Genomic DNA, 17,801 nt, shown 5'->3' on the forward strand with positions numbered 1-17,801 from the left:
AAATAATACGCCCCCACAATAATGCCCGAATTATTCCAGAATGTTGCTATTACCAATGACGCTCGCCTCCAGATTGTCATAATAGTCATAGTCCGACTGTAGTTTGTACAACACCTCTTTGTCTTCGGATCTTGCCCCGATTTTGTCAAATGTTTTAAAGGGTTTTCTTTTTGTGGATGGTCTAGTGGTGGATGATCCGGGGGTTATTAAGACGATGGGTATTTCGGTGGTGCCAGAGTATCTGGATCTGGTGTAAGCAGGACGTGTTTGTGAAGTATCTGCAAATATTGAATAATTAAATACTGCTGAGCTACTACAAGACACTGTTTATAAAACACTTACATCTATTTAAATACTCTTGTGCACTGAGTCCCTGTGCGGCAGTAGTCACAAATTGATCGGCCATTGTGGAACCACCGAAAGCAACAGTACTGCCTCTCGCAAACGGTAAAGTGATGGCAACAGTTTTCTTGCTTTTATGCTTTGTGGTCACCGGAACATACGTGGTTTTATAAGATGAAGAAAGCGGAGGTTGTGTCGTTGTTGTTGTTGTTGTGGCGGGTACTTTCCTGTACTGGGAACTTGGTCGTACCACTTGGGGTCTTTTACGAGACGGTCTAGCTTGCGGTACCGGCGCTTGCTGGACGTTTTGTAACGCAGTTGCTATGTCTGTTAGTTCTGTTCTCGCGCTAAAAGTAGAAATTGAACGTTAAGATTTTTTTTCCGTAATCTTGATTTCATGGTAGAAATGTAATTCTGAGTTAAGAATTTGGATAGTTGGGGCAGTTTTGGTTGCGGATATTTGGGTAATTTTCACTATTCCAGAGAATATTCGCATGAAGTAATAAAAATATTCTTAAAAGGGTTTTAATCCAAGAAACAGTTTCATATACGAACGTTTCTTGTACTCCAAAAACATCCTAGTTAGAGTAAGAGCCAATTTTGTCAACCAAGATCCCAGAGCCACCAACTTTTGAACTTTTTGAAACACGTATTGCAATATTATGATTTTGATTTATTACAAGGCGTTTTTGGTCATAACTTCAAAACTACTCAGGATATTTTCATAATTATATCACGTTATACAGGCTGTACAGGCTATACGTGCTGGCGAGACCGGTCACACAAAAATTTGGTCACGGGCCATACAGGAATGTTCTCTCCTTCTGATGGGTAGTGACTGCATGGCTCCAGTGACTGTGGACTGCGAGGGATTCGTGACGCACATTGCAGGCAGAGAGGAGTGGTAGCGTTCCAACAGACCTGCATTGCTAAATAGGGGGATCATCTGGTACACAGATGGCTCCAGAATGAATAACAGAGCTGGATCAGGGCTTAGTGGTGGGATCTTACATACCAGTAGGGCATACTCGCTGGGGGAGCACGCCACTGTGTTTCAGGCCGAAGTATTCGCTGTATTAAAATGCCGACAGAAAATCCTAAGCTGCAGACACCGCAATACAGTCGTATCAATATGCTCGGACAGCAGAGCTGCCATTAAGGTTATCACGGTCACAAATGTAAGCTCCAAGCTTGTACTAGAGTGCATAAAAGTCCTGAAAAAACTGATGCAGGTTGGCTGCAGGGTTCAGCTCGTCTAGATACCTGGCCACGCAGGCCATGCAGGTAATGAGGAAGCGGACTCTTTTGCCAGACTGGGATCCGCGAATGTGCCGATGGGGTCAGAACCCATAGCTGGTATCGCCAAATGCGTTGCGGTCGCGTCAATGAAGGGTCTGCTGGACAAGTGAGTCCCCTGGTATGAGACAGGCCAAAGCGCACATAGGTGGGCCCTCTGCCTGTCTCACCAAAAATCTACTACGCCTAAAAAGACGCGAAATTCGGTCTTTTAACCGGTCACTGGCACTTAAGAAGCCATCTCCATACTATCGGTATTGCGGACAACCCGGAATGCTGATGGTGCTGTGAGGAGGATGAAACCGTTGACCATGTAGTCGGGAAGAGCCCAGCACTCACGCGCGCCAGGTTCAAATACTTGGGTAACACTTTCCGTGTACCGAGCGACTTTAAGTCCTTCAGACCAGAGAGCCTTATCGGTTTGTCTAAGGCCGTTGGGCTCTGGTAACCCCCGGTGGGACATGACGGGTCCATCAGGAGACCTATATGCACAACTTCCTTGGCAGCCCACTGTTTTGACAATACAATTCAATTCAATATCACGTTATTAAAGTGAACATCACTCCGAGTTAAGAATTTAAGTAGTTAGAGCACTTTTATCGAGCTCACTATTTTTAAAGGCTTCTATACAAAGAATGGGAATTCCTTTCTCAATAATTTCATATATAAATGTTTCTTGTACTCTAAAAATTTCCCGAGTTAGAGCCAATTGTTTCAATCAAGGTCCAAGTTGAATATTATGAATTTGATTTAATAGTTTTTTGGGTATAACTGCGGAACCACGCAGGATATTTTAATTTTTTTTTACATTAATAAAGTGGACCTTCTGAGGATGGATTTTAGGCGAAAAACATGGTCGTTACTTAAGGATTTACTACATGTGTTCTTCGAACGTTTACAGAAATTCTACAAAACGCACTGCCAATAAACTTACGAATTATCTTCCTTATACTGTTGATCTGTCGAATCCTGTGTTTGATTAGTGATACTTATGACGGGAGTTTTCGTCGAGGTTCTCACATATGGTTTCCTTGTTCTTGCCATAGAATTGTAACGGTTTGTTAAGGAGGTTGGAGAGCGAGTTCTGGTGAATTCTATAATAAAAATGATTTGTATAAGTATATAGAATATCAAAACAAAAGTAAAAACTTTAGTCACGGACTCATTAAATATACAGATTGGTGAATGAATTACTACACATATGAAGTGTCTAACAGACGAAATGGTGCGTTCTGACGACGTTCTGTTGAATTCTGACGTCGGCTGTGTCTCTTGCAGCAAAATTTAAAAAAAATATTACGTAGCATTGGTACAATATTTTTTAAATGCAGGATTACAGATGTAAAACCCGTATAGATTCGCATTTCGATGAACCTGAATTTTTACTTGACCTGAATTCTTCTACTTTCATGATATAGATAGTAAAGTTGCGTATCTGACTCATAATATAAAGTATTTATTTGATAAGCATGCTCCCTTAAGGCCCATTAGAGTGACTAAGCCTTATGCACCATGGTTGACTTATGCAATAAGAGGTTTAATGAGGGGGAAAAGGACAAGGCTAGGCTCAAATGTAAATTAAACAAGTCTAAAGAAAATTTTGGACGTTATAGAATGCTTCGAAATCTTACTAAAACTTCTATACGTAAGAAAAAGTTGGCTTATTTGCAACATTTGGAGACCCAAAAGGATCAACGAAAAGTTTGGCAAACTTTAAGAGACCTCAATGTGTATGTTCCTACAAATACAGTTATAATGTGGCATGTTATAATAATGATAATAAAATAAGGAAAGGCATACAATTTACTTTCAAATTGGTATGTGCAGAATATTGGGTCAAAGGCTGCAGGTATTGATAGGATATCACTTCAGATGGTGAAACTGTGTTTGTCTGTAATAATATTACATATAACTCATATTGTCAATAGTTGTCTCGAACATGGTCATTTCCCAAATTGCTGGAAAGAATCTCATTCCTCTCTCTCCCCATTGCTTAAAAAACACAAAAAAAATAGATCAGGTATCATTTCAAATTTTTGATATAAATGTAAAGAAACCGATTCATTTGCTAAATTTTAAATAAACTGAAATCGGCTCCAATTATTTTCCGATAAAGAAGTACAATTGTGAAATTTTTAAAAAAAAAAATTCTTAAATTTGTTTTTTCTTTACTCTATATGTTTTTTTTGGAAAATGCTGCAATAAGCATCCAGTCAAATGATTCCAGGAGTATGTGTACCAATTTTCAAAATTTAATTTTGACTAATTTTTGAGTTATAGGCATTTTGAAAAATTTTTAGAAAAATACACTACTTTCCTCAAATAAAAATTGTTTTTCTCATTACTTTATATATTTTTCAAAAAACGCTGCAATAGATATCCAGTTAAAATGTTCCAGAAATATGTGTATCAATTTTCAAAATTTTGTTATCGTTAATTTTTGAGTTCTAGAATTTTGTGAAATTTACAGGAAAAAATTACCTTTCATAGAAATTTTTTTTTTCTTGCATTTCAACATCCTGTACATTTTTTGAAAAATGCTCAAATAGGCTATATAGACTAAAAATGCAATTTCAAAAAAAGTTGAGGTTAGAATTTATGGAAAATATGTTTAACTTTTTTTCTTATTGATCTTTGTTAAAAACAAATAATAACTGTTTCTCATACTTAACAATATCTATTCTATGAAGAAAAAATATTATTATTAGTGTCTGACAATTGGCCAGGCAAAAAATATGTATAATACGTTGAATTTTGTCTTTTTAGCAATCGCCAGTTGGCGATTTGTGTCCCATACATGATGTGGCAGCCCAAATACTTGTCCGATAAACAGTTAAAAGAGCTTCTTTATCAAGAAGAATCACCGAAACTATGGCTGTTGACTCAGAATGTGAAGGTGATTCAGATGCAGAAGACAATATGCCATTGTCAGTGACCAAAAACTTTAAAGTATCCTTTAGGAACTCTATATTAGAATCAGACCAGCAACTTCCTTATGATTCTAAGCATAGCAGCTCTACATCTTCGGAAAATTCCAGTTTTTCACGACCAAAACATCTCCAAGGAAAGAAAATATTTCCTGAAGATAATTTTTCAGAAGATTCGGATGACTCCGTTGCAGACCCGGATTACGAGCTGACAGACCCATCCAAGTACAAAAAACTTTTTACAGAAATTTTGGAGTCTGAGAGCAGCGAATCAGAAGAAGAAGTTATAAAAGATATTGAGCAAGAAATCAGACAAAGTTTTAAAACCAAGGACAAACCTGAAAAGAAATTTGAATGGACCAAAAATACCGAAATTCCAGAGATATATAGTAAAGTTCAGTTTACCGAAAATGTAGGACTAAACGGCGATGACATTGACAGTCCACTTTCAATCTTTTTAAAATTTCTTCCTGATACCTTTCTCACAAAAATAGTGGATGAAAGTAATCTGTACGCTCAACAATTGCGCAAGAATGACGAGTTTACAAAAATTACACTAGCGGAGTTGAAAGTTTTTCTAGCAATTTTGGTATTTATGCGAATACACCCCCTACCCAATATAAAATTATACTGGTCAGAAGATAAACTTTCATGTAGATCGAATCGCAAGAGTTATGACCTTGAAAAGGTTTTTTATTTATTTTGAGACACCTACATCTCAATGACAATACAAAAATGCCTGCCAAAGGAACAGATCAGTTTGTTAAACTCTACAAACTACGTCCTATGATTGACCATCTTAAAACTACGTTTCCGAAATGCTATAATCCTTCACGCAATATTTCTATTGATGAGTCTATGATAGGGTATAAAGGAAGGTCTAGTATGAAACAGTATATGCCAATGAAGCCCACCAAAAAAGGCTTTAAAGTTTGGGCTTGTTGCTGCTCTGAAAGTGGGTATGTTAAATTTTGATATCTACAGCGGAAAAAATGAAGGTGGTAGATACAGTAGCACAAAGCCTGGGAGAAAAGGTGGTGTTGCGGCTATCGGAACCTTGTCTTTGAAGGTGGTAGACAATGGTACAGTGAAAACATCTTGTCGGACTTGCATTGTCTTATTTATTTAATGTAACACGACGTTTCGGTTGGTAAGTATCTCCAACCGTTATCAAGTGTAAACTGTTTACACTATGAATATGAATGTATGTTTATAATATGAATCATAAATCTAGACGAGGGTGGATCAAAATATTTTTATACTTACTAGAAGCATGTACTGTGAATTCTTACATACTTTATAGGTTGTCAGCAAAAATGCAAAAGAAAAACCCATAAGTCACATGAAATTTGTAAACCAACTCATAGACAATTTTTGCAGCAAAAAAAGACCAGGATTTTACCCCGCAAAAGGAAGCGCAAAAAAAAGAAACAACCCTGTTGTGGGTACGAAGACCGTATAAAATACTGTCAGGCTTACAAATGCCCTCAACGATCAAAACTTACAGAAGATGCGCCCGCTGTAGTACAAAAGCCAAGGAGAAACGGAGCAATATAATTTGCTCAACTTGTAATGTCGGATTATGTAAAAATTGTTTTACCCCTTTTCATAGGTCTTAGATTTTGAGTTCGGTTCTTTATTTGAAATCCATAAGTTTTTGTAAAATTTTGGAACAATGGAAGTTTTAGTTTAGTATTTGCTTGTACGTACTTTGATAATTTTTTGATTACTTATTCAAATAAAAATCATTTTTTAGTGGAATACATTGTTTTCTAAAAATTTTATGCACGTGGGAAATTATTTTCCCAGCAAATTCATAGAGATAGTTATTCGACTAAAATTTTTTTGGGATAATAATTTCCCACCTCATTTCAATTCAAAAATCTTTTCAGTCTTCTGCAACTTAAAGGGTTAAACCACTTGAAGAATGTATATGTAATTCGCAATGGACGAAATCGCCCACTGCCCGATTTTTTTGCACACAACACATTGTGGGTATAGTAATTTAATTATATAGTAATAAAATTATTGTAATTTTCATCATGACTTCGCTAAGAAGGGTCTGCATTAACGATCCGAATTGTTTTTGTTATATTTGTGGTGAATATGTTTTTCAAAAATTTCGATTGAATATGTCAGACTTTGTGAAACGAGCGTATTTAGAGTGCTTTTTCCTTTGGAAACAGATAACAAGTGCTGGGTGCCCAATATTGTGTGCAAAATTTGTGTTGAAGAATTACGTTTATGGGCCACTAAGAAGAGACTCTCTTTTAAATTCCAATCCCCAATGATTTGGCGTGAACCTTTAAATCATCACGATGACTGCTATTTTTGCGTTGTTAATATAAAAGGAATCAACAAGACGAACCGCTCCAAATGGATTTACCCCACATCAACATCAGCTGTGAGGCCTGTAAGGAGCTCAAAAGATACATCTTTACCATTACCATCTACATCTACAGAAAGTTCTGATGAATTGAATGAACTGAGTAGCATGAGCGATGACGAGTTTGTTCCAGAAAATCTCTTTGAACCAAAACCATTCGATCAAAGTGCACTTGATGATTTAATTAGAGACCTTGGACTATCCAAAACTTCGTCTGAATTATTGGCCTCCAGATTAAAAGAGAGAAATCTTTTAACTAAAGAAACTAAAGTTTCTTATTACCGCACTCGAGAAAAAGACTTACTTCCCTTTTTCGCTGAGGAGGATAATTTTGTATTTTGTACTAATATTTCTGGTTTAATGACTGCCATGGGCTTGCAGAAATGTGAACCAATCGATTGACGTTTATTTATTGACTCGTCAAAACGGAGTTTGAAGTGTGTACTATTGCACAACGGAAATAAACTAGGCTCCATACCAATAGCACATTCAACTAAAGTTAAGGAAGAATACCCCACAATAGCACTGGTCATGAACAAAATCAAATATAACGATCATAAATGGGTGATTTGCGTTGATCTTAAGATGGTGAACTTCCTTTTAGGACAACAAGGAAGCTACACTAAATATCCTTGTTTTATGTGTTTATGGGATAGTAGAGCAAAATCAGAACATTGGTCAAGAAAAGAATGGCCCTCTAGGGAAGCACTACTTCCAGGTAGTCTTAATGTTATAAATGAACCTCTAGTGCCACGAGATCGTATCATATTGCCACCCCTGCACATTAAACTAGGTTTAATGAAGCAATATGTTAAGGCATTAAATAAAGATGGTGAATGTTTCAAATATATTTCAAGGAAATTTCCAAATCTAAGTTCAGAAAAACTCAAGGCAGGTATATTTGATGGTCCACAAATTCGCAAGTTGGTAAACGATCCTAATTTCACCAGCTCAATGTCAGAAATTGAGAAGAATGCATGGGATTCCTTTGTTTGGGTTATCCAAAATTTCTTAGGTAATAGGAAGGGTGATGATTACATTGCGCACGTCGAAGAGATGTTGTCACACTTCCAGCGACTTGGATGTAACATGAGCATCAAAGTGCACTTCCTACACAGCCATTTACACCATTTTCCTGAAAATCTCGGTGACATGAGTGAAGAACAGGGTGAACGATTCCACCAAGATCTTCGAACCATGGAGGAACGATTTCAGGGTCGCTGGGATGCACATATGTTGGCCGATTTTTGCTGGAGTATTCAGAGTAGCAGTTCATTCAAAACTAGTAGAAAATCATATAAAAGAAAATTCCTGAGTGTATAGTTCTTGTAATTAAAAATGTTTGTACGTTGAGTGTATTTTTAATTCCCAAAAAATACTCCCTCCTTTTAACTCAAAAACTAGAGCTGACACATATAAACTGATGACATTATTTAATATCAGCATTAAAAATAAGCCTAGAATCATAAAAATATTCCATGCAACATACATGCTGTTGGGCGGTGTAATTGACCAGAACGTGTTGTGGATACATTTCATCACCCACAACGCGAATGAAGTTTTAGCGCGCTTTTATTTCGCGTTGTAAAGCATTCAGAATGCGTTGGAGGTGAATTGCCGGTTGTCGGAGACAGTCTGTGACACGTACGGATAGATGACGGGTGCAAGTATTGTTTTTTATGTCTTGTGATTTGTGATTCATTGTGTGTGTCTTTGAGAATATTCCAAGATGAAAACTGATTTTGAACAAAGATTATGGGAATTAATATCAAAGAAAAAAGACAGGTCGTTGTTATTATCAGACGAACGTTACTTAGAAATTGTAAATGAGACAAAAGTAGCACTTCAAAGGAGACGGGATGGGCTAGAATTATCATCCAAACAATATCGTAGACTAAAACGATATGATCTATTAATAGTTGGCGAAAAAGATAAACTAATTAACAAGGAACATTTAGGAAACCAATCAGGTTTAATTTTTTATTGTGCAGCAAGTGAAATGTATGATATAATACACACAGCTCATTTACAAATAGGACACAAAAGAGAAAAGGCAATGGAAAATGAAATAAAGAAGAAATACTGCAATGTTACTAGAGAGGTAATTCATATATATTTATACTTGTGTCAATCGTGTGCTCTGAAGAAAAAGGCAAAAAGTAAAGGATTAGTTGTGAAACCTATGATTATGAGTGAAATGAATTCACGTTGCCAGGTAATGTTAATTAACATTTGTCATTTTTATTTCCATGGTTATGTGTTCTGTTACGTTATATTGTATTTACCTTGATGACATTGTGATTTGCTGTAACTTTATTATCACAGTACCACTAACTTAATGTGTTTCTTTAGGTTGACCTTATCGATATGCAAAGTGAGCCTGATGGAGAATATAAATTTATTTTCAATTATCAAGATCACCTAACTAAATTTGTAATACTACGACCACTTAAAACAAAGACAGCAAATGAAGTGGCAGATGTTATTCTCGATATATTCTGTTTGTTTGGAGCCCCAAATATTTTGCATAGTGACAATGGAAGAGAATTCAGCAACCAGGTAAATTTGATTGCATTGTACAAAACCTTTTCATGATTTGAGTAAATTTTAGGTCATTGAACAATTAGCAGCAAGTTGGTCAGCTATAAAAATATGGTAAACTACGACACTCCCAGAGTCAGGGCTCCGTTGAAAGAGCAAATCAAGATGTTGTCGCGATAGCCTTGTCATCAGTTTGTCGCGATAGCCTTGTAGCCTGGATGTCAGATAATAACTGTCAAAATTGAGCAAAAGGTCTTCGGATTATTCAGAGTACAAAAAACCGCAGTTTCCATACAGGTATAAAGCGAACACCTTATGAAGCCATGTTTGGAACTCCACAGAGAAATGGACTTTTGGATTCATACTTGGACACCTATGTAGCAAATGAAATTAAGACTGAAGAACAACTTGAAGAGCATCTGAAAATAATAAAAGAATCTTTAGAAAAAGAACAAGAAAACGACACCGAATTTAATATCGAAAAGGAACGAGAAAACGAAACGCAATTTCATAAGGAAACCGAATTAGATATAGAAGTCGAAAATAATACGAACGAGGAAAGGTTGATAAATGGAAATGTCGATATGATGAATTGTTTTGTTTGTGATAATATGTACGTCCTACGCAATAAGTGCATTGAATGTAATGAGTCATTGCATATGGCCTGTGCCACTGATTGGGATTTACCATTATGCAAACTTTGTCGTAATAAAAAGGCAACTGATACGGAGAGAAGACAAGCTGATAAAATGCTTAACCAATCGCAAAGCAAATTTCCACCTATTAATGTAGGTGACAATGTTTTGATAAACGTACCAGAGGTAGATCGCGGGCGTTTAGCTCCTTGAAACGTATTATCAGTCATTATGGAAAAAACAGATCAAGGATTGTACGTTCTGGGTACCGAAAATGGAAAACTGACACGATTATACAGCAGAAATGAGTTTCAATTATCTCCTTCAGTATTTTTATCCTTATCTGAGGTTCCTGCAGATTCTTCTGTCAATGTGCGCCAGGAAGCCATGTTGTCTTCGGGGTCTAAACAACGTTTTGTTAAATGTAACTGTTTGAAAAGTTGTCAAACTAAAGCCTGTGCAATATGTGCATGTGTAAAATTAAATATAAAATGTAATTCCAAATGCCACAAGAGTAATTCTTGTAAGAACAAATAGTGTTTTTCAAATAATTGTTATTTTCCTATTTCTACATTTCATTTAGTGTTTTGTTTTCAATATAATATCTATCATATACTGTAACTCCGTGATAGGTGTGTACCTTTTAATAAACGTTTTATATTGTTCATTGTTTTACTTGAAACGTATTCTGGGTATAGCGCAATAGACAGAACGCGACGTGGGCAAAAGAAATGCTCCACAAAGCAAAACCACGGCGGATGAAACCATCATTCGCATTGTGGGTGACGTAATTTACTCAAAACGAAAAAAAAAGTCCCTGATCGCATCTTGGATACATTTTTATACCCGTAACGCGTTGTGTGTAAAAAAATCGGGCAGTGGGCAATTTCGGCCGTTGCGAATAACATATATACAAATTTCTAAAATTTATTTTTAAGTAATGGGCTTTCTTTGATTTTTTTTCTAAAAAAAAATCACTCATAATAAAATGGTTAAGTTCATAAGAAACTGTCATACATAAAAGTGCGTTAAACATAATATTGACCATTAAACAAGTAAAATATAAAAATGTAAAAAAAATATTTTTTTTTAAAATTTCCCTAAAATCCACGACCTAAAAAGTGGCCCTTAGACAAGATTTTTGGTGATTTTTTTCATCTGATCCTAAAAATAGCGGTTTTTCTAAAAAAAAAATCAAGTAGCTTCAATAGTCTCAGAAATATTCTAAGGTAACTTTAGTTGTTGGAAAAAGTCTAAAAACTCTAACTTGGAATATGTATATTAAACGACTTCCTAGAAAAAAGTCAAAAGCATGATTTTATCCATATAATTATTTGGATTTACTTTAAAGTTAAATATTGCTTAATAAATATGAAATCTTACGGTTTTATCGTTTCTACTTAATTCATTTATCTTACAAAAGGGAAAAATAATAATGTCTTTTGAATGATTTGTTGTCTAATAAACGTCAAAAACAAACAATGAACAGGCAATCAAGATCTTCAAAGTGTTCTTTTTTTAAACTTTGGAGCCCGATATTTCCAAAACGATTTTCCTCTCTTTTTAATGGGAAATTTTTAAATGAGCATCAAATATTATGGATGTACAAGAAAATGGGGTAACTATTTTAACTAACATGGCAACTTTTATATTTCTGTATATCAAATAAATTTATCGGTGAACAAACTTAAGGCATCATTATATTTTTAATCTGCCAACAAAAGCAGGCACCAAAAAATACACAAAGCTTACAAAAAATCTAAATGAGCTTCTAATTTTCAAATTCATTTCAACTAAAATATTATATAACCATCAATTTTTTTTCTTAAAAGTTTTTATTTTGCATTGGGCAACAGCTTTCGTTAATGAATTACAAAAAAAACCGGCAACGTGCGTTTATACTGGAGCGACAGTTAACTGCGTTTGGGATTCTCATATACGTTTATTGATTATGGTGTATATAATATTTCAGTAGTATAAACAGTTATTTTATGCACCGTTTTATTCGTTTTAAACATTAAATAATCATGGAACTCGATACTGTTTTACCCGGGAATAGTTCTGATGACAATAATCAAATGGAGAATGAAATAGAAATTCTATCATATCGTTCGGACAGTGATTCGGAGATTAAAGAATTAGAAACAAAAAAAAAGCGTGGCGAGACTAAGCAGTGGCTCTTTGTAAGAAAATTTGCATGTGTTAAAGAAGCGGAGGAAGTTCTTTGTGCAGAAAATACTTGGTCTATTTTAATAACACATATGACTGAAGAAGGAAAGAAAAGGTTTTATCGCTGTAACAAAGTAAAACGTCGTGGCCCTCAGTGTGCGGCACAAATTTATTTACTGTTTGAAGCTACATCAAATGCTGTTTTGCTCTATCGTGTAGAGGCTGCCCATAACCACGAGTCGATTGAAATTCGTTCTGATTACGGAATAAGTCAGGAAGTTAAGACAGAAATAAACAAACTATTTGATTTACATTTGAAGCCTAAAGCTATTTTAAAAAGTCTTAGTAAGATGGAGGGAATAATATTACCATCAATGAAACAATTGAACAATTATCTATCAAGTCGTAGACGTGTTAAATACGGTTCCTCAACTATAAGTCTAGGAGAACTGGAGCGATGGATATTAAATCATACAGCAGTTCCCGAGGACATACACCAAGTGTTTGTACTTTCTTATTATATATTCGAGGATGAACCAATGTCCTTTCGCTTTGCATTGTCTACAAAACATTTACTGGGGTTAGCAGAACGTCATGCAAATATTATCCATGCTGATGCGACATACAAGTTGATTTGGCAAGGGTTCCCGGTATTAGTTGTAGGAACTACAGATAAACATAGAAAATTTCATCCGATATGTCTAGGAGTTTCGACAAACGAGCGTCAGGAAGATTTTACCATGTTATTTAATATTTTAAAAGAACAGGTTTTGTTTGTATACGGACATTCTCTACAACCGTCGGTATTAGTTTGTGATGCTGCAAAGAGCATCCAAAATGCTTTTACAGAAGTCTTTGGTTCTGAACCCATTGTTAGAACGTGTTGGGTACATGCAAAAACAAAAATGCAAACCAGGGTTGAACAAACTTGCTCAGACAAAAACGCCCGAAAGAATATATTACAAGACATTGATGCTTTACAGTCCGTTACGTCTCCTGAACATTTTACTAGCGCATCACAGCTTTTTATGAGGAAATGGAAAACCCAAACTAATTTTATTAAATACTTCAAAGAAGAGTGGTTAACTCAAAATCGCAATTGGTACCTAGGTGCTGCCCCAGGATCACCAGCCACAAACAACGCACTGGAATCGTTTAATAGAACCATAAAAGATAGCAATCCATTACGCGAAAGATTTCCTTTGTCTCGTTTTCTGGTTATCGCAACGGAGGTGGTTAACGATTGGTCCTGCAAAACTACAGAGGGGTCCTTTTCAATTACTCCGCTTATTAAACTTCCTGATTGGACAAAAGCATATCAATGGGCAAAATTAGACAAAAAAATAAAGGTGTTAGATGCTGACACGAAAAACAATGTCTATATAGTACCAGGAGGTCAAGTATTGAATATTCAGGCTGAAAAACCTTCAGAAACTTTTGATGAATTCAAAGAATTTTTCCATTTGGAGAGTAACAATTCCTAAAGAAAAAGATGATTGGATGAATGGTAGTTGCAATTGTCCACAGTTTTTTAAGATGTATATGTGCAAACATCTTCTGGGCCTAGCAATTAGATTAAAATATACAGTTGCGCCTGTAGAGGCAAAAAATATCCATATTGGACAAAAAAGAAAGCGTGGACGTCCATCAAAATCCAAACCTGCTTTGGTAATTCAGTGATGTTTTTAATTTATTGAAGTCTTATTGACAATTTGTTTAATGTTCACTCTTTTTTGTTTTGTGGTTCAAATACTGTTTTAAAAATGGCATTTTTTGTTCTTTTTGTTTAATAAATAGAAGACAATAAAGTATATTTGTGATGCCTATTTTTGTTTTATTTTATGCTCACTACCTTTTGTCATATTAAAAAGTATGAAGTTTAAACAGTTTTTAGAAGCTTTATTATTTAAATAGCTATCCAGATTAGTATAAAACAGTTGACAATATTAACTTTATTAGATGCTAAAGATTAGATGCTCAATAAGTATTTTTGTTGCTCCACCCAGTTTTTAAACGTGCTAAAAAGTATAAAAACTGATGTTCGATTAAATAATACCCCTTTTTAATTATGGGGTCATATAGAGCGTATTCCATTAGAAAAAACTGACCAAATCTTTCAAAATGTGACATTTCTAAAAGAAACAAAAAAATTGACATGGTATTCAAAAATTAAAAGTCAAACCGCAAAAGATTTGCACATTTTCTTTTCACCTAATTCCTGTATAGGGAGATCAGTATAAAGACCCTGTACCATTTAATAATTATATATGTTTAATGAGACCGTGACTTGGAGTTTTTACTTTTGTTTGGTCTCTTGAAGAAAAAGTGGATGATATTATGTTTCTAATTATATAAAATATCATTTACGGTTAAATTGGATTATGAAATAGTGGTCTGTATATAGCCTACATTGGCAAAACAATCTCTAATAAAGCATATTGATTGCCTTAAAAGAGTCTGATTGCCTTTATAGTGAGAAAAACGGCTACTTTCAGTTTAGTGAGCGTGTTAAGAGTTATGCTTGAGTACCTTTTTCCTTATTGTTCTTATTGAAACATATTACCAGTGGTACTATATAATAGATCGAATCGATCTACTCATGCAATTTTTTTAAAATTTAAATAATTGTTTTCTTAGCAACTCTTACGTAAAATAAGTTCCCTTGAAAGGAGTAATTTTGTAGAGCAGAAATCGAAAGTTTCAATTTCACTTTATATATAAATGATGTTGATCTTCTTCACGGTTAAAGAACGTATTGCTTAACTATCGAAGAAGAAAATTTTGTTGACCTTATGTGATGATCATATAATAAAAGCTTTCACTGGCCTTAAGGCTATATTTTCTTTAATGCACCAAGATTCTTATTATATGAATATTAAAACAGATTTTAAAACCAAGTAATTTTCATTTTTCAGTTAATGTGCCTCTGCGGGAGCAAAGTTTACTGAATAAAATACATTTTATTCAGTAAACTTTGGCGGGAGTGTCTTGTCATTGGCATAAAATATTCTCCAGACATATAAATAAGAAATTTTTAAAGGAACACCCTTTATGTGTTCAGGGAAGTCAAAATTTGTTATTATTACTTACTAATAAACAATTGCACTAAGGCTCCATATAAAAAAGATAATGCGAGTGTCACAGATAAATATTAAATTATATCTGATATCAACTTCTTGTATTATAATTGATAAAAGTGGCAATTTCGAATATTTACTTCTAAAATTGGGTTTAAAAACTACAAGTTTATTACTTGGTTTAGTTTTTAGGTGTCCAGGTATAAGTTTATGCTCCTTGGTGCGGTCAATATTGATATTTTAGATTTTTTAAATTCTGTGACAAAATGTCTTACTTAATTCTCACGACCTCTCACAAATAATTAAGGCACCAACTAGGGTCTATTTTTTATAATTTTTTAAGAGGAATGTAAGCTGACTGTAACATTAGATGTCACGGGTTTCGCATCACATAATTTTTTTTTGCCTTTTAAATATAAAAGTCGAGAAATTTAAGCAAAATTTGTAAATTTTATTCACAATCAATTTCTGCTTAATTTGGATCAGGTTCTCATTGTACCAATTATAAAGTGTCATTGTAATTGGTATAAATGTTAGGTTTTTTGATGTGCATGCACCGATTTGCACTATAGAGTTATAATAAATCAAGGTTGTATCCCTTCGTTATTAGATGTTATTAGGATCATGACGAAAGAGAAGAGATCTAAATTTTTATGTTTAATAGGATTTTTTTTCTGCTCGAATAGCATAAGTAATATATTCCAGTCATCTTGGTCACGAGTCTTTTTAAACCTATCTAATGCTTTACATAACTTTATGATTTGTGAATGTTAGGGGTTACCCATGGACTATACCGTATATTACATTACACACACAGAAAAATCCCGATGGATTTTTTCACATTTTGTTGTGTAAAAAAAAATGTTTAATTTTAATACACAATTGTTAGATAATATCTCACAGTCCTGTATAAAAATTCTCAGGCATTTTGTATATGTTTTAATGTGTATATTTTATACAATTATTGCATATTAAATTAATACACCATAAGTGGATATTAATTATTAAGATAATGTGTATAAATATTCCACATTTTTTTTTTTTAATTCAATGCAGTTTGGTAAAAAATCTAATAACCAAGTATATTTTTACTACAATTTTTAATTATTTTTTTATTCTGGCTTGTGTTGATTTTATTTACAATTGTGTAGAATAAAAACGATTCTTGCTAATAGCCCTTCACAATTATAGAATTTTAAACTATGTATTGTGTAGTTATAATACACAATTGTGTATAAAGGAGGACGCGCCCGACGCCCTTGCCTTTGCCGCTAGAACTTCGTTGTTAGCGTCAATGTTGCCAGATTCAATATTAAACAGTTGTAAAGGTATGCATCAAAATTTGCAGTCGATTTAAAGTTGTTAATTGAAAATGATTTAATAGGATATTTAAAAATAAGCCCAATCAGCATAAGTTCTTATTTTATTTATTTAAATAATATCGTGATAATAACACGCGTAAGGAAAAAGGAAACGTAAATTTTTAATTGGCGGTGTAATCTATAAGATACATTTGATGGCAGCATTGCTATAATTCCCAGTGCCACAGGTGGTCAACTGTTCATTCTTCAGTCCTTCAATCAATCGGCCGGCATTAATTTGTTTTAAGGTTTTTTCGTTTCGTTAAGTGTTAAAATTGCATAAGAAAAAAATGGATATATTCGTTGAAGATAAACTTAAGGAGTGGGGTTTATTGGACCAACTCCAGGAGCAGTTTGTAGGTAGGTAATTAGGTAAGCACCATATTTTTTTTGCATTTATTGGATAACTTGGAATTTACTGGATATTTTGATGTTTAGACAGGTAGCTGGTACCTATTTAGTTTTTCAGTGATAACTGATAACTTTACAGTAGAATAGATAAGTAGGTATACTTACTTTTTTTACATCTTTTTTATCTTTGTACCTATTCAATTTTAATGTAGAGGTCGGTTAAATTTGTAACCTTTATTGCATTTGTATTTCAATTTGTATTACAAAATGGTATCTACTTAATCATAGTTTGGATATGTTACTATGGTAATTAAACTATTATCAACAAACTAAAAACCTTTTAAAATTAAATTTTAAAAATTTCTTAAAAATTACCTAGGCTATTACTATTAAAACAAATAATTAAGATTTGTTTTTATTGGATAGGAAGGAAGGCTCCTGTAGATATATCGTGTCCACCAAGATCCCCTAAACTTACATGGAGCTACAAAGGAGGCAGGAGGCAGTGTAAAATATCTATGGAAAAAACTTAGGTTTGAAACGATTGAAGAAAATATTTAATACAATTAAATAAATTGTTAAAATAAAGAAACAGCTTTTTTTTATCCTGTTTTTCCCAGGCCCACTAGAATTTACTATTACACAGATTTATGACGAAATTCTCTAAAATGTATTTTAAATTTTTAAACAATTTGTTTATTTTTTTTATACAAATA

At 34.0% G+C, this 17,801-nt stretch overlaps 1 protein-coding gene and 1 long non-coding RNA gene across 2 annotated transcripts in view; one reads left to right on the forward strand and one right to left on the reverse strand.

The window, feature by feature from the left end:
* LOC126739986 (uncharacterized) overlaps positions 1 to 17,801 on the reverse strand; it is a 31,534-nt gene that overhangs the window by 11,625 nt on the left and 2,108 nt on the right. Inside the window, exons 2-4 of the mRNA XM_050445833.1 lie at positions 2,573 to 2,732; positions 343 to 689; positions 54 to 278 (exon numbers count right to left, since the gene is read on the reverse strand). Coding sequence (XP_050301790.1) covers positions 54 to 278; positions 343 to 689; positions 2,573 to 2,682 — 682 coding nt within the window. The 5' untranslated portion in view covers positions 2,683 to 2,732. The remainder of the gene's footprint in view (positions 1 to 53; positions 279 to 342; positions 690 to 2,572; positions 2,733 to 17,801) is intronic.
* LOC126740002 (uncharacterized) lies at positions 8,549 to 10,792 on the forward strand. Its single transcript, XR_007661762.1, has 3 exons — positions 8,549 to 9,166; positions 9,304 to 9,510; positions 9,563 to 10,792. It is a non-coding gene; the product is annotated as an uncharacterized LOC126740002 (long non-coding RNA).

This window comes from Anthonomus grandis, chromosome 1 (genome assembly GCF_022605725.1).
Source record: "Anthonomus grandis grandis chromosome 1, icAntGran1.3, whole genome shotgun sequence".
Classification (NCBI taxonomy): domain Eukaryota; kingdom Metazoa; phylum Arthropoda; class Insecta; order Coleoptera; family Curculionidae; genus Anthonomus; species Anthonomus grandis.